Source organism: Gavialis gangeticus, unplaced genomic scaffold, assembly GCF_001723915.1.
Source record: "Gavialis gangeticus isolate Ggan-Ray unplaced genomic scaffold, GavGan_comp1, whole genome shotgun sequence".
NCBI classification, from domain to species: Eukaryota; Metazoa; Chordata; order Crocodylia; family Gavialidae; genus Gavialis; species Gavialis gangeticus.
Window position 1 is genome coordinate 335,163 of NW_017729000.1, and position 16,786 is coordinate 351,948.

A 16,786-nucleotide genomic window follows, 5' to 3' on the forward strand; every position below is an offset into this window, starting at 1 on the left:
TCCGTCCAGTTCTGGGTGCCGCACTTCAGGAGGGATATGGACAACATGGAGAGAGTCCAGAGGAGGGCCACTCGCATGGTCAGAGGGCAGCAGGGCAGGCTCTACGAGGAGAGGCTATGGGATCTGAACCTGTTCAGCCTCCACAAGAGAAAGGCTGAAAGGGGATCTGGTGGCCGTCTATAAACTGGCCAAGGGAGACCAGCAGGCTGTGGGAGAGCCCCTGTTCCCCACAGCACTACTGGGAGTAACAAGGAATAATGGCCTTAAGTTGACGGAGAGTAGATTCAGGCTAGACATCAGGAGGCGCTACTTCACTGTCAGGGTGGCTAGGAGCTGGAACCAACTTCCAAGGGAAGTGGTGCTTGCTCCTACTCTGGGGGCCTTTAAAAGGAGGCTAGACAATCACCTAGCCGGGGCCATTTGACCCCAGCATCCTTTCCTGCCCATAGCAGGGGGTCAGACTTGATGATCTGCTCAGGTCCCTTCCGACCCTACCAACTATGAAACTAGGTGTTTTGCTCCCCTTTGCTGCCCATGGTTTATGCTGCTCTGCTTTTGTTTTGGGGTGAAGGTAGATGACCATCCTGAAGTCCTGGATGTAGCAGCAGTTGAAGCTGCTTTGTCTTTCTGTGAAGAGACTGATGACCCACAGGCCTTGACTGGTCCATGGGAGCATCCAATCCAGCAAGAGCATGAGAAACAGACCCAGATGCCCCAAGTGGCTGTGACTGTGAAGCAAGAAAGGTTGGACTGTGAAGAGGCAGAAACAAAGGGAATCAGAGACCTCATGAACCTTGGAGAGCTGGGGCCAGAAATAAAGACAGAACCTGCAGAGCAGGAACAGAGCCAGCTGGACCCTGAAGAAGCCACAGTAGCAGTCTCACGGACAGCAGAGATGCCTGAGCTCAGGAGTCGGGAGACAGACGAGGAGCAGAGAGCAGCTGCTGCTGGAGGAGAGAACTCTGAAACTGAGGCCGAGTTAGCGAAGGGGGATGAAGGAGTGCACAACACGGTGAAGACAGAGGTGTGTGGCTGGGGTCTGTCAGGCAGTGTGGGGGAGAGCAGGGAGCAGTGTGGCAGGGGAGAATGGTTCAGAGAGAAAATGGACACTGAACTTGAGGATTATATCTTGGTAACTGTCATTAGAAGAGAGCAGTTGCTGTTTCCTTCTGGGTCACACTGTTGTTGTGCAGGAAGGTGTCTCTGGAGCAGGCAGTATTAGGCAGGGTGTGCAGCTGGCCCACATGCTGAATTGCTACTGGGATAGCTGTCACTGAAAGCCGGCAGGGTTTGGACTGTGGGAAGAGGCATGTGTGCACCCCGGAAGGTGACAAAAAACACCTGGATTTATGCATTTCACTTCCCTGCAGGCCCCTCCTGATGATGACTCACCTCCTCCACAAGTCCCAAATATGAATGAAGATTCTTCACAGCCTGATGTTCAGCACAAATTTGAGCTGTCAGGTAACTTAATTCAGCCAAGAAATATTTTACCTGCAGCGTACTAGGTGGGAGGAGTTCAGTTTGTAGGGGAAGATTATCTGTGCAGAATGGACAGTCTTTGCTTTGTGAGGGGTGCACTGGTGCAGGAGGAGTTCCCAAACTTGTTCTTGGGGAATGAACTTGCCTTTTTGTTTTTGTCTTTTCTCCCCAGAATCAATGAAGGAGGACACCCAAGCACTCTTTAGAAGCCAGGTAAAGTAATTCAGAGTTGGCTTTTTTTGGGTATAATGGTTAAAAGTGGGGTGCCATCCCATTGCAGCCCCTTCTCTATTACCACAAGCTGGATAGAAAAGCTTGTTTCTTCCCTGCATGGGGCAGTGGGAGAGTCAGTCTGCAGCTGGTAGATGTAAGTGAGAGGAACTCACTCCAGACTCTGTAAAGCTTTGGGTGAGGGATTGATGGTTTTATACAGGTGTCCCTGAAGCTGACTAGTGGAGATTGCTACTGCTTGCTGAAACACAGCTGCCTTCAGTATCTGTGGCTAGTTGCTGTTCCTAGTAGGGCTGGTTTGTTTGAATTTGATTGTATGTCTTAGGAGGCTCGGGGGGAAGAGGATGATGAGGATGGTGCCAGCGAGGCTCCTAGTCTGGAGGAGCCCAAGGAGGAAGATCAGGGTGAGGGGTACCTGTCGGAAATGGATAACGAGCCCCCTGTGAGTGAGAGTGATGATGGCTTCAGTGTCCATAATGCACCTTTGCAGTCTCACACGCTAGCTGACTCCATTCCCAGCAGCCCTGCTTCCTCACAGTTGTGAGTATCAGCAAAATGTTCAGCCACCCACAATGCAAATCCCAGACCATGCTGGGAGGGAGTAGGGGAGTCTCATTTGTGTCTTGCTGACTGAACAGGGATTCAGTGGGAGCTGGCTGCTGATCAGTCTGACCCTAGGTCCTCCTTACTCCTTGGAGTGTTGTGCAGACAGTCCCATAGAGCCAGCTCCAAGGAGTTGTGTGCTGTTTCCTTTCCTTGGCTGGCATGGAGCACTGTGGGTAGGTCCAAGGCCAAATGAGCTCAAGTTGCTGCTGCTGGAAGGATGGGCTGGAGACTGCTGAAGGAAGTCCCTAACCTTGTGCTGGTCTAGACGTGTCATGAGTTCCACTCTGAGAGGCTTCCTTGTCTCCTCAGCTCTGTTTGCAGTGAAGATCAGGAGGCAATCCAAGCCCAGAAGATCTGGAAAAAGGCCATAATGCTGGTTTGGAGAGCAGCAGCCAATCACAGGTGAGTGAAAAGAGTTAGCTAGCCCCAAGCAAACTGCAGGTGGAGTTCTCTGCTCTCTTGTCTGCCAGGCTGGTCTGATCCTGGGTTTGGAAGAAAGATTCTCCACTTCTTATCTCTGTTGTTGCTTGATTAGAAGACCAGTGAAAATGTGTATTTGTGGAACAGGTGCTTAGTGCTTTTGTCTCTGCCGGTCGTGCCTTTGGCCAGGGGTTTGTTCCACTGTCAGCAAGGAGTCTGGGCACTCATAGTTGCCTTCTTCTCCCTGTAGGTATGCCAATGTCTTCCTACAGCCTGTGACTGATGACATAGCACCAGGCTATCACAGTATTGTGCAGAGGTAAGTGACCCAGCAGCTTTCTGTTGCCACAGCCGCCATGCAACAAAGGGGAAGAGGAAATGACATTGGTGGCAGAAAGGAGGGGAAGCAATGGCTGTCAGGCTGGAAGTGGCAGCTCACCTTCGCACCTAGCTCTGTTAGTGTGGCCTACTGCTCCTAAACAGTTGCTAGCCCCTGATTTAATTGGCATGAACCCAGCAATCTGCAGAAGGGCAGACCAGTGTTTCCTTCTGTCAAAGGAACCATCTCGCCAGGAGATGGCTTCGTTAACAAGCTATTCCATTAAAACCTATGGACTCTGTCAGACAGAGGTCTCTTCAGGTGAGTTACTTGAATTGTCCACCATCTCCAGAAGTCCAGGGTGCAGTTTGGGCTCTTCTAGCTTCCACCTCCTTTCAGTAGTGCCAGGAGTAGTGAGTGCCTTTTTTGGGCACTCTGCTGGCCAATGATTACTCTACTGAGGAAAGCTTCCCAATTCACCTCCTCTGGTCTGAATCCTCAGTGCCATCTGTGCTGAGGAGTTTCTGTTTGGCCATTGTGGGAGTTGAGATAATTGCATTGCTGGCAAAGACCAAGCTGGCTCAGAAGAGAAAAAGAGTGTAGGCAGTGCTGGGGACTCTCCAGCTGCCACTTCTCACTGTCCTGCGTTCACAGGCCAATGGATTTATCTACCATTAAGAAGAACATTGAGAATGGGCTAATCCGAACCACAGCTGAGTTCCAACGTGATATAATGCTAATGTTCCAGAATGCAGTCATGTACAACAGCTCTGACCATGACGTGTACCACATGGCTGTGGAAATGCAGCGAGATGTGTTGGAGCAAATCCAGGTAAAGGCAGGAGTTGGACTTATTGATCCGAGGCTTATTTTAGAGAGAACCTATGTGCCAATTGATAGTGAAGGTGCCAACCAGACCTCTGAGAAGGGGCTCCTGAGGTGTTTGATTGCTTCCCCTTTGTGCCTTCTGCGGTTTCCCAGCTCCCAGGAGTCAAAGTTCATTTGTTGAGCTGGGGACAATTTGTGGCTTCTGAGGGCAAGTGAGGGAATGTATCCAAAGAACTGCAGCTGCCTGCAGCCTAGTCATTCCTGATCTTGTGCCTTGTGAGACTGAGGCCACAAACTGAGTGTTTCACTTAACCTTAATAACTGACTGTATGGTTTTCATGCAGCAATTTCTGGCCACACAACTGATCATGCAGACATCCGAGTCTGGGATCAGTGCAAAGAGCCTGCGTGGGCGAGACTCCACTCGGAAACAAGATGCTTCAGAGAAGGTGAGGATTTTTGGCCCAAGGTAGAATGGGGCTGGGACCCCTGATTTTTGGGTGAGAGAAGTTCAGTCTTTCAGATGGGTCCTGGAGAGCTCCAGAAGAGGTTGTCCACCTAGAAAAGATGGGTGTGTGGAACTGAGATCCTTATGTGCAAAACCTGTAGAAGTGATTCTCAGAGTTCAGCCATGACTGCTGTAAATTATCATAGAAGCAGCTCTTGAGGGTCACTCCAGCAGCACCTAATAGTTTTACCCCTTTGTTTTTGATTAAGTAAATTTTTTGGAACCTTAAAGAAACTGGGGTAGTTTGGAGAAGACGAGGCATGATAGGGAGCTGGAAACATGGAGAGTCATGAAATGGAGAGTTGCTGCGTAGATAACCCCCCCAAACCTTCTGATCTGTGCATGTAGAATGGGGAAGGACTACCTAGGTCTTTGAGTTAAGTTCTCTGCAATCTCAGGCCACCTTGTAATAGCTATTTCATCTGAAAGGGCCCATGAGAGCTTTAGTCCTGGGCTGTCCCACACATTGCGGTCAGAAAGCACTCGCTAATGCCCCATAACTAATTTGGGGTCTAGTACCCCAAAATATGAGATAATAAAAATCTACAGTGTCCTGTAGAAGAAACCAAGGGCACTGCTAGGGCAGTGGTAGGGAGTTTATTTGATAAAATATAGAGGTGCACCAGTATGTTGGTGGCATATTGGATCGGCACTGTTAAAAGGAAAATTGACATTATCAGCAATCGACTTTATTTGGCCTGTGTAGCTGATAATGTTGCCAATAAATGTCATCTGCATATGCACAGCTGCAGCTTGGAGAGCAGTGTTCGGCTTGTAAATCTGTAGAGGGTAAGGGGCATGGGGGAGCAGATCAAGGCCCCCATGGTGAGGAAGGGAGTGGGGCAGGGGCTGTTCCCACCCCTGGGGGAGACATGGGGTATGTTCCTCCCAGATTTGTGTGTGGGGCGGGGGCAGGATGCCCACTACAGGCTTGGAGCCAGGGGCTGTGCCAGCCTGTTCCTGGTGGGGGGAAGAGGGGAGCTGTTCTTAGGGCAGGCAGTGGCTACAGCCACCCCAAAATTTCCTGTAGCCTCCTTCCCAGCACTGCACCTCCCCACCCCCAGATGAGCTGCCTGCAGCTCCACCCTACTTCTAGGGTTGCATTCACCACCCTGGCTAAGCAGCACCCTCACTGTGTGTGTGTGTGGGGGGGGGCCTTGATCTGCCCCCCTCCCTCCACCGGCCCTTTCCCCCCAACAGACTTACTGGCCAGATGCTGCTCTCCAAGCTGCCGGGCTATATATCAGCTATTGAATCTGTATCGGCTGATATTTCTGGTTAATAATCGACTGTCAGTATCGGCCAAAAAATCTTTATTGGTGCATCCTTAGTAAAATATGTTCCGGTGATTCAGGAAGGGGTCTTCTTGCCAGTCTGACCTGGGGGAAACCTTCTTAACTTCACACCTTGCTACTGGTTTAATCCCAAGTGTGAACAGGACTCACCAACTAAGTGCCCAAAAAGGCCTTAAGTAGCCCTTGGACATCCTGGTCAGTCTCGCGTCTCTTGAAGTAGCCAGTATCTTTCAGAGGGAGGTAACAGTCTCCCAGGTAGTACGTTTGGGGTAGGAGAGAGAATTCTCCTTGGCCCCTGCAGGTGATCAGCTTGGAAGCATAGCACTGATGCATTATTATACAGTGCTGTAAAAGTTGTAAGCATATTAAACATTCATCAATAGATTTTAGAGGCAGCAGAGACCGTGAGATGATCTGAGGCTCATCTCCCAAAGAATACACGTCTGCGAGATTTACCATTTGATTTCTGTACCAGGTTCAACTGGTGGTGGAAGTAGTATACCTTCTAGAAAGCCTTGTACTTGTAGCATCCCGACAACTTAGAGCCTGAGTGGGGTTTGTCCCCTGAGGGAGATGGACAGCGGAGCAAGCCTTGACTAGAAATCTCGTGAAGGGAAATCCTGGTCCTAGCCCTCTCACTTGTCAGAATCCTTCTTTGTGTCCTTATTTGTGTTCGTGCTGTATAAGAATGATTCCATGAGGGTGGGGAGTTAAGGCACCTGTTTCTCTGTGCTAATGACTATGTGGGTTGCATTGCTTCTGTGTGGTGTGTGCGCTTCCATATCTGCAATCTGATGAGTCCTTCTGTTTGGCCTTTTGACAGGACAGTGTCCCAATGGGCTCTCCTGCCTTCCTTCTCTCTCTCTTTGTAAGTATTGAAAGGCTGCAGTAGGTAATGTGGGGGGTACTCCTGGCAGTGTGCTCTGCTCCTTGTCTGTGGGATACTGGGACATAGGGCTACCAGTAGCTCTGTAGTGATGTGTTGTAAGTTGATGGCTGTGCAGCTAGGGGTGTCAAAGAAGAAACATCTTCATCCCATGCTTAGGATGAGTGGGAGGGATTGTAGTTCTTTCCGTGTAGGTTCTTGGGGCTCTTGCTCTGCTTTCTTTCCCTCTGACTCCTGTCCTGCTTTCTCTCAATGTAAGTGGGAAGGCAGGTCAAATACAGCACTGCAGTTTTAACATCTGTTCATGCTCGTATAGCAACCATCTCCTCTCTAAAACAGCGTTCTAGTTTTTGTTTCATTTGTGGACCAGAAAGCAGCCAGGTTCCCCTGCAGAAAAGAACTGTTTTGTATTGGAGGGCTGTCAGTGCTGGGAAAAGTTGTTTCCTTCCTGGGAGCCCAAGCTCTTGAGCTAGAAACAAACGTTTGAGGGTTTATTTTCTCATATGCATTTAAAGACAGAGAAGTGTTTCAAGAGAGGCAGCATATCAGCACGAGGGAGAGGGCGTCCAGTGCAAAGAAGCCCTCCAGTTGCCTTGTGCTCAAGGAGAGCAGCTGTGCGGAGAAGCTAGGGAACTAGTGCCAGGGCCACTCAGCTGGAGGAGCTCTTCCTGTAGGGACCAGCAGTTGATCAGGTACGTTAGCCAGCAGTTCCTTCTTCTCCACCCCACTCCAGATCCACTCAAATGTTTCACTTTGTTTAGTGCAGCTCTTTTAATTGGTTCCAAAAGAGTTGTACAGATGGGAAGCCAGCTGCCCACCCTCTGGCTACCTTTGCTCCCTGTAGACAGATGTGGTTCTGGGCCCCCACTGGGGCCTTTTTGTTAGACCCACTCCAGTAATGTTGGAAGGGCAGGTGTCCCCAGCCCATCTTGCAGCAGATTGCAATGCGTTCCTCACTGCTTACTGGAAGGCAGGAAAGAGCTGTAATCCATCTCCTTGAGCACAGAAGGAAGCTTGTTCTTTTCATTCCACCCTTGCTAACGCTGGTTCTTTCCCATCTGTTTACATGTTGGTTAGGATGGAGGGACCAGAGGGCGTCGCTGTGCCATTGAGGCAGACATGAAAATGAAGAAATGAGTCTGCAACGGGAAGGCAAGATCCAGTATTTGGCATCCAGAGCTGAAAAGTGAGCAAGATGCCTTCAGTTCCCAGCCAGGGAGGGAACAAGCCTGCTTGCACCTTCAGCCCCCTGGATTGTCACATGTGGCAAGCAGTGCCCTCTCTGAATGTGTGAACCTGAAGAGACTTCCCCAGGGAGGAAGACCAGCCCTACTGCCTGTTCTAGGGCAGGAGTCTTGGGCCATCAGTGTCCTGTGTTAGCTAGCAGCCAGTGGCTAGCATGTACTGTAATGTGAAGTGTACAGATTTTTAGCCATGAAGTGTAAATGTGTATAATAAAGTGCAGGAGTGAATCTGGGGAGGGGTGTGTAATTTACTGATTGGCGTTACAGTGGTCTGCTCACTTAAAGACGTGCATTGTTCTTATGCTCAGACACTTGGGTGCTTTCCAGTTTTTTTGCATGCAACAAGCTATTGAAATGCAGCAGCCTCTGTATTAGAGACCAGCAGCCAGTCTCCAGATCGTTATGTAGTACTTGGCTGGGGATGGTACAAAAATGTGGCTGCGAGCATGGTCCTATGTGGCTATGAGAGCCTGCTTCTATGAAAAGTGCAAGGAGCTTTGATATGGAAGAGACTGACAGGACTGGCATTTACAATCTCATCTGAGAGATTCGCATGCTAACTGTACAGGCCTCTTCCATGGGAACCTGGAAAGAGATATGTGAGCCATCTTGAGATGTCAGTCGGTGACTTCAGACTTGGTATTTCAAGCCTTCCTTTGCAGCTCTTTCCTTCAACTGAGTACATCGCTACCCTCTACTAGCAGGAGTTCCTGAGTGTTGAATTTTCCATTCCTGTATATGCAGGCTTAACTGAGACACAGTACTCTCATTGCCACAGTTCTCAAGGCCCCTTTTCTCTTCATCTGCTCTCAGAGGGCAGAACTGCTGTCATTTTCGGGGGGGGGAAGTTATGTTTGTGCCTGTTTTTGGTAGTAGACAAGGGAGTGGAGAACTTCACCCCATAGCTAGCCTGGTTCAGCCTCGGAGCCATGTGGCCAAAGCAGATTCCTAGTCAGAGGGCCTGAGGCACCACTGAGTCATCTAGGCTGACCTCTGATGTCACACAGGCTGTTACATTTCACTGGGTTAATTCTGCATTGAGCCCAGTGCTTTGTTAGGCTAAAGCTTATTTTCCAGAAGGGCAGCCAGGTAAGATTTGAAGACATCAAGAGATGGAGAAACTGCCACTTCTGCTTGGTTGGTTGTTCTAGTGGATAATTTGCTGTGTTTGTTGTGCCTGATCTATAATGTGTGTTTTTTCTGGTTTCAGCTGTATCTCTGCTAATGAAGAACTCTTCAGTACCTGATTTATTTTCTTCAGTGAAGCAACTTGGAGTATAAACACGTTTCCTGACAGTCTTTTTATAAATGAGATGTTGAGCTCTCCGTCTCATTTTCTGCTAGGCAATGTTTTCTAAGCATCAAATCATTTTTGTGTCTTTTGCACATTCTCCAGTTAAACCTCCTTTTTAAAAGGTGGAAGTCACAACTCTGAGCAGCACTCCAGCATGGGTCTCACTGAAACCCTGCTCCCCTTCCTCCTTGCTGCTCCCTCGTTCGTACTTCGAAGAATCATTTTGGCCCCTTTGCCACAGTGCTGCAATTGGGATTCCTGTTGTTGTTCACTGTGATGTTTAAATCCTCTTAGGGGCTGTTCTTTTAGGGTCAGTCCTCAGGAGGCATGACCTGCTTGCTTTGTGCCAAGAAGTGATCTTATATGTGGCTGAATTCAGACATTCTCTTTGGATGGACACAGCTCACAAGTGATCCAGATTCTTTTGGCAACTGCTGCCTCATTTACCACCTTTGTTTTCATCTGTGGACTTTACCAGCAATGATCAAATAGAATTGGCCCATGATTTCTGCAGAACCTCACTAAATAGTTCCATTAACAGCTTGTTTTTTAAATCTTATCCATTTCTTAATCCATTTGAGTAAATTATTGATGCTGTTTACAGCAAATTTTTAATCAGAACATTGGTATTGTAGGGCCCGTCTGCATGGGGAAACTCACTGGCACAGCTGCAGCAAATTAATGATACTGCTAAAGTTATGTTAGTACAGCATTTTAGGTGGACATCACTTGGGAGTAATTACTCTGCTTGTCGAGGAGCCAAATGAAAATGTCAAAAATTAGCCCATATGCTGTGCACTCTAGTGTGACTGCGGTGATTCACTCCTCAGGCCCCGCAGGTTGTTGAGTTTCCCACAACACATGCTCCTTAATGAGGGGAGCAGCAGGAACCTGTCATGTCTAATGGTGTTATCATGGGCCTTTGTCATGCAGGCATATAAATTTTAAATGTGTTAAAGAACAGACTTTGCATAATGCTTTGCTGCTCTTAAATGCAAAGGTCAGGAAATCTTGAAGGAAGGTCTCAGGAACATACTGCTTCTGTTGCCACCTCTGGTTTTAATTTGGATAAAGTAAAATCCATTGCATTCTGGAGCTGGATCCATGTGGACTTTGGGTTTTGCATTGGGCCAGATGAAGTCAACGGAAGCTATAATTGCTCAGTACCTCCAAAAAAAAATTGGATCCCACCTGACCAATTTCAGTTGCTAAAGCTGTTACTGCTATCTGCCTAGCAATAGCTTTCCTTTGGTATGTGATCTGCTCATGGGAGTTCAGTGAGGGAAGTTCCTTTTTAATAGAACCCCAGTTACATATTAGTTGTATTATAAGGCCTCTAGATTGATGAGCCTGAGGCTCAATCTTATCTGTTGCCTTGGGATGAATCTGAAGCAGTTCCATAGACTTCCCAGAAGTGATCCTGGATCTGCACCTGACAGGACAGCAAGGTCTGACTGAGGAAGTTGGAACAAGTGGCCTCTTCCCCGCGCACCCCCCCCCCCAAAACAAACAAACAAAAAAAAAAAACCTCCATTTTTGTACTGCAAAGTGCAGGCAGGCAGAACTCTTCTCTGCTGCAGATGAATGGTGCTGGTTGCTTTTCCTCTGATGGAACTCCCACAGATAGCATCACAAAAGCTTATGTATCTCTGATTCAGTTAGTCTTTAAGGTGCATCTGTCCCCTACTTTCTCCCCCAAGGCTGACAGACATTGCATCAGCATGTCTATCCAATCACTTCTTTCACTTAAAACAGCTTCTTCAGCATTTGGTGTTCATAGATTCTGGAGTCAGAAGGGACCTCAACAGATCATCAAGTCTGACCTCCTGCCTAGGCAGGAAAGAGTGCTGGGGTCAGATGACCCCAGCCAGATGCCTGTTCAGAGCCTTCAGAATGCCAAGTGCACCCTGGCAGCTGCGGTCCTCTTGGTGAGCTTTCTTTTACCAGTCATGTGTTAGTCACAGGGCACATCTACACATGCATTAATGCGCCACATTAAGTTTAGTACCTGTAATTACTAAATGTACCATGATGTGTGCTACTGCACAGTAATGTCTTTTATGTGATGCTAATGCGCAGTAGACTAATTTACTGTACATTAGCATGGCTTTAGCCATGATGTGCTAATGCGCAGTAGAGTTAGTCTACTGTGCTTTTAGCATCTCCTGTAGACATGCCCACAGTGAGTAAATCCATCATTGGAGTTCTTTGTGATTTCTTAATTGGTCTAATAAAAGGTATCATCTCTGAACCAAGAGTTCTAGAGTTTTGCATTTCTTTTTGTCTCAGACCAACATGGCTACCAAATACAGCCCTACTTTTTTGGCTGCAGTTAAACTTCATCCTGTCAAGTCCTCCCTAAGCTGAGTGGTGAATTCCCCTCAAAGTGAAGCACAGGGTTGAATTGCTCAGAAAAGAGTTTCTCTGCTGCAGCTGGAGCCTTGACTGCACCAGTGAAAAGCACATTATGGAATCTGGGCTCGGGAGTGTCTCTTCCCCTTTTAGGCTTCCACAGCGTGACCATGAGCAATGGAGTCTGTGTAGCTTTGGACTCGTTTGTCAGCTCCTGACAATGTCTCTATCTATGTTTGCAGATGGGACACACGTGGATGTGGCTGGATTCTGAGAGAGAGTCTCGTAGTGAGTCTGAGAAGAGCAGCTGCTGCCAGTCTATTCACAGCTCCTGGGATTCCAGCTTGGATCTGGAGGTGAGGAGATGGAGGAAGACAGGAGATGGCTGTTGGGAGAAGCTTGAGGGAAGCAGCCAGGAGGCGGCTTGCAGGGTGGAGTCCTGTGAACCTCTGATATGGGAATTACTGCTGAAGGTGGCAGGGCGGTGTGAACAGGACAGACTTCTGCAGTCCCTCTCTGAGGCAGAGCTGCTGGGGTGAGTGGGAGAGTCTGCGTGACACAGACCTCTAAAATGTCAGTGCTCTGAGCATCTCTGTCATCCTGCCACAAAGCATTTGGGGTGGAGCAACAGACACCCCTGGGGGCTGTTAGATGAACAGTTTTATTCTGGGGGGAAGCCCAGACATTTTCCTTGCTTAAAGGCTCTGTGGGGAGTAATAGCTTGTTCCTTGAGATTCCCGACTGGACCATGCTGCGGAACTGCCCTTTAGGAAAGCTGTTGTAACAAGCTGTTGCAAATCTTCCTGTGGTGTAACAGCAATCGTTACTGTAATGCAGTAGCCCCCCAGGGCTTGTGCTCTCAACCAGTTGTCCCAGTCTCTTGTCCTGTCACAGTTTGACATTAGTAATGAAATGCTCTGTTACAGGTGACCAACTTGATGGAACCTCTTTGCATAAGTGGCTCAGACTTAGCACAGATGGACAGGGCTTTTTGTACTGCTAGGGAGAAGGAAGAAATGGAAGCCCTCAACTGCCAGGAAGAGATGGAGAGGCTCCCAGTCCCAAGAAGAGAGGCAGAGGAGGAAGGGCAGCCACGAATTCTGGCAGGGGAAGCTGAGAAACTGCCTGTCCCGAGAAGAGGTGTGTGCATGCCACAGATGACAGGGGATTTACAGCACGTGGGCTGGGAGGCCAAAGATGCAAAGGAAACACAAGATGTAGGAGAGGATACAGGAGAGTCCCAGGTCCCAGGAGGAGAGGAAGGGGATTCGGGAGAGGAGAGGGAGTGCCTGGCTGTGGTGGAGAATGCAGAAGGAATACAGGAGGGAGAGAAGAACCAGATGCTGCTCACGAATCCGACTTCCCTGGGGATGCCTACCTTAGAGGAGGAACTTTCAGGCAGTATGAAGGTAAATGCACACGGGCAGCTGGATTTCTGGCCTTGCTGAGAAGTGGTGGACGGGGACCCTGGAGGTCTGGGTTCTCATTTTAGAGCGCTTGTGTGATCTTGAGCAATCATAATTTCTTTTGGTCTCAATCTATCCACTCATCCCCTGGGATAATGGCCCTTCACTTCTATCTTACATATTTAAAGTGTAATAACTGGGGGCAAGCTCTTCACTGTCTGCAGTGCCTGGTCCAAGGAAGCCGTGATCTCAGTGGTGCCCCTCTAGGTGTTACCATACCCTGAGTAACAGCAATGATAGATACAGCAGGACAGTCCCTTGCTCCCTGGGGCCAGGCTCTTTGCTTTACCATGTCACCAGAATTGGACATTCGGGGCAGAAAATTCCTGTGGGGCTCCCCTGCTTCTACAGAGCCAAGGCAGCCTTGTCTTGGACCATGGATCATTAGAACCTACCCAGTTTTCAAAGTCCTGCAGAACAAATTTCCTCCACTTTCTGGGGCTTTCTTTACCCACTTGCCTTTGGCAGTTCCCTGTGCTGGACACTGGGAAGCTCTCTTCTTTCAGTGCTGCTTGCCATCCAGGCAGAAGGGTTGTCCTACACAGCCATGGTCCCTGTGCTCCATGGAGAAGTGGCTGTTGCAGCAGCACTGCTCAGCACCCCCTGGCAGGCTCCATTCACTGTTGCTCTATCACAAGGAGCTTGGGAGGGAACAATCACATTCCGTCCTCTGTCTCTGCATTCTCTCAGCTTTCTCTGTTACACTGCTATCTCCTCCCCATCTTACCTGCTGCGTGTCCACAGCCTCCCTCTTAGTGCCAGTGCTGGGCTATCAATCCCCACTGGAAACTGAAGGTGACTGTCAGATCCAGAGTAAGACTTGTGACGCATGGCACAACTTACAGCACCTCAGCCAGGACTGTGGGGGCTCCTTGTGTACCCACTTGCTACACCCACTTCCTGGAGATCGGGGACCAGGATTTGAAGCTTTGGTTTTGCAAGTGCAACCTCTGGATGGGGCTTTTCCAGCAACCTTGTCACTGAGACTCTCGCCTTGAGCAGTCAATCCTCTCTGTCTGTCCTCCAGGGCAAGGCTGAGGAGGCGCCAGGACAAGCCCAGCGGGAGAGGCAGGGGAACACCGTATTCCCTGCACAAGGAGACAGTGGCTGCAGAACCTCTGTGGGTTCCCCGGCAGATGTTATACACATGAACCCAGCACCTTCGCAGCTGTGAGTAGTGCAGCCCTGTGGCGCCTTCAGTGGAACTGTCTGTGTGAGGCCAAGCCAGGGATTGGGGCAGGTCACTTCAGGGAGGGTGGCAAGCCAGCAGAAAGTGGAGGAAGAGATGGCCCCGGTGGCTGCTGGTGATGGGCTTCTGACCCTTGGGTGTTGGTTCTACTGCAGGTGCAGCAAAAGGGGAGCGGGGACAAAGTGACCATGGCCCAGCCTGAGCTGGGCACCTGCTCTGCCAGGCAGTCCTGCAGACAGCCTGCCAGCACTGTCCTCAAGGGAAGCATATGGTACACTGAGCAGTGGGGCTGGCCTCCCCACTGGGACCCAAATGCTCTTCAAGAAACAGGCCATTCATTTGCAGATTCTCCCTTGGGTGGTGTGTGGGCAAGGAGGGTCAGGAGATGAACCAAGAAAGGTGCATAAGAAATGAGGACACCCTTCACTCCCAACAGAGAGAGAAGACACCCTGTTCAAAAGTCTGCTGCCAGAGTGCAGCGACTGTTCTCCAGGTTCTGATGCCTTCTTGCTCAGCAGCCAGAGAGGTGGTGCCAAGACAGGGTAGACTTGGGTCATGGGCACAGGTAAATCCTAAGGGAGGGTCTCCAAAGAGACTTCAGGCAAGAGTGCACTGGGAAATGCTGCCCCATGGGGCACCTGCCCTGTACATCCCTGGCCACCCACGCTGGGAGGTTAGCAGTGTAGGCCCCTCCCTGAACTTCAAGGCAGGCTGAATGGGTGATGTCTTGTGCAGGGTACAACTGACTTGGGATGACCCTCTGCAGCGCATGCATTTCAAAAAGACTCTGCTGTCCATCTGGAAGATGATAGCCAGTCACAGGTGTGTATGGAGGGTGGGGTGGGTCCACACTCTCCCTGGCTCCCCAGTGCCATCAGCCCCTCCCCCATTGCTTGAAGGCACCAGCAGTCCAGCCATTTCTCCTGCATTCCTCTTTCATGTTGCCTACCTTGCAGCAGAAAGGGGTCCTTGCTCTGGGGCTCTGGCCTTGCATCTCCATTCTTACTACTTTGGCAGCCACTGGTCTGTGCAGGATGCAGAGGGCCAAGTCTGGCTTCAGCCAGCCCCAGCAGGGTCTCAGAGCTTTTCCTCTGCTGGTGCTGGCTTTACCAGCCACTGTAACCAGGGGCCGCTAGCAGGGAGATGAGCCCTATCAAGCAATGGTGTTGCTGCCCACAGCCCACTCCCTCTTTGGGAGTCAGCTGCCAGCCAGGGCAGACCTGGATCTCGCCTCATTCTCTTTGGGCTTGTCCCCTAGATACAGCGGCCCGTTCCTGAAGCCAGTGTCAGACAAGCAAGCCCCTGGGTACAAGGATGTGGTGAAAAGGTCAGTTGGGAGAAGGCAGGAAAGCTGCTTGAGACCCTTTCCACCTGCTTTCTCTGGCCTTATTGGATCCAGCTGCCAGAGAGGGAAAGTCCAAGGCAGCTGGGTTAGGAAACCTGCCCCAGGCTTGTCACGGGGTACCTGCCCCCTTTCAGACTGGGGCAGGAAGGCCCTCCGTGGCTTACATTCCTGGGGTTAGCCCTGTGTTACAGGGCTTCCACCCTGCCCGGCCCCACTCCCCTGAAGGGATTTTTGTCCCAAAGACCCAGTTTCCTTATTTATAACATGCTCCTAGCAGCCACATGGACTCCTGACTCCCTCCTTCGGATTTGCACCCTTAGGTGTTTGGTGGCTGTTGTGCTTCTGACTTGCCTTCCACCTGGCAAGCCCCTCAGGAATCAGCCGCTTCCCCTGGGGGACAGGGCTGTTTGGTCTGCAGCAGGAACCTGAGCAGCCAGCACAACCAGCTTCTGGGCTTGGTGCTGCCCCAGCAGCTCACTGAGCTACAGCTTTCCTCACTGACCAGTCTCCCCTGCCCCCAGATCGTGCGTTGCTTCTGGCATCTGGCAGTGTATTATTGCCCGAGAGCTCCATGTCATCTATGCACTGTAGATTCTAGTTCCTTTCATTTTTCCCCTCACTGTGGGCTGATTTTAACTGGTTGTTCAGATTGCTGCTTTCTGTCTGACACTCAGTACTGCTCAGTTTTTAGAAGCAGTTGCCAGTGGCACAGTGCTTGGGTGACGAGGCTAAACTGTTTTTTCAGATTTTTTTGGATCTCATTCCCTACTTGAGAGCTGGGTTAAGAACGGCCGTGCATGTCGGATCACGGGGAGACAGGAACGAGGCGGTGGTGTTGAGGCTGGGGGGGTCCCTGTGTTCTGATACTTGATAGGGTCTCACTCCTTCCCACCTCCTGCAGACCCATGGATTTAACCACCGTAAAGAGAAGTCTGTCCAAGGGCCACATCCGGAGCACCGCTCAGTTCCAGCGCGACCTCATGCTGATGTTCCACAACGCAGTCATGTACAACAGCGCTGACCACCACGTGCACCACATGGCCGTGGAGATGCAGCAAGAGGTCTTGGAGCAGCTGCAGATGCTGGGCGAGGCGCTCCTGTGCTCCGAGGACAGGCTGCGTTTTGAGAGGTAAGAAGCCGCACGCAGTCGGGTGCCCTGCCCCCGCCCCCGCCCCCGCCCCCCGGGTACTGTCAGAAACAAGCCACCGTCTGCTTGGGCTGGGCGCTGTCGTGGGGCGCGCTGTGCCCGACCCCGGGGCTGGGGGCTCTCCTGGGGGTACCGGCGCTGCCCTTCCTCCTGGGCCAGACCTCCGAGGCTGCA

The 16,786-nt window shown here is 50.4% G+C and overlaps 2 protein-coding genes across 2 annotated transcripts in view; both read left to right on the top strand.

Annotated features, from left to right (window-relative positions):
- Positions 1-8,661, top strand: part of BRD8 (bromodomain containing 8) — a 31,829-nt gene extending 23,168 nt beyond the window's left edge. Inside the window, exons 11-20 of the mRNA XM_019506021.1 lie at positions 572-1,024; positions 1,371-1,464; positions 1,655-1,695; positions 2,039-2,253; positions 2,629-2,721; positions 2,990-3,058; positions 3,713-3,890; positions 4,231-4,335; positions 6,513-6,557; positions 7,653-8,661. Coding sequence (XP_019361566.1) covers positions 572-1,024; positions 1,371-1,464; positions 1,655-1,695; positions 2,039-2,253; positions 2,629-2,721; positions 2,990-3,058; positions 3,713-3,890; positions 4,231-4,335; positions 6,513-6,557; positions 7,653-7,712 — 1,353 coding nt within the window. The 3' untranslated portion in view covers positions 7,713-8,661. The remainder of the gene's footprint in view (positions 1-571; positions 1,025-1,370; positions 1,465-1,654; positions 1,696-2,038; positions 2,254-2,628; positions 2,722-2,989; positions 3,059-3,712; positions 3,891-4,230; positions 4,336-6,512; positions 6,558-7,652) is intronic.
- A 2,718-nt stretch (positions 8,662-11,379) lies between these two features.
- LOC109289735 (bromodomain-containing protein 8-like) lies at positions 11,380-16,598 on the top strand. Its single transcript, XM_019505935.1, has 6 exons — positions 11,380-11,821; positions 12,392-12,874; positions 13,959-14,101; positions 14,856-14,942; positions 15,379-15,447; positions 16,367-16,598. Exons 1-6 carry the CDS (start codon positions 11,708-11,710, stop codon positions 16,596-16,598), a joined length of 1,128 nt encoding a protein of 375 aa, XP_019361480.1. The 5' UTR covers positions 11,380-11,707.
- The last annotated feature ends 188 nt before the right edge of the window (positions 16,599-16,786 follow it).

What these genes read in the sequence shown, in the direction of transcription:
- LOC109289735 (XM_019505935.1), top strand. Translation starts at nt 11,708, where the DNA reads ATGGGACACACGTGGATGTGGCTGGATTCTGAGAGAGAGTCTCGTAGT. An exon ending in AACTTTCAGGCAGTATGAAG is followed by an intron (nt 12,875 to 13,958) that starts GTAAATGCACAC and finishes TCTGTCCTCCAG; the next exon opens with GGCAAGGCTGAGGAGGCGCC. An exon ending in AAGATGATAGCCAGTCACAG is followed by an intron (nt 14,943 to 15,378) that starts GTGTGTATGGAG and finishes CTTGTCCCCTAG; the next exon opens with ATACAGCGGCCCGTTCCTGA.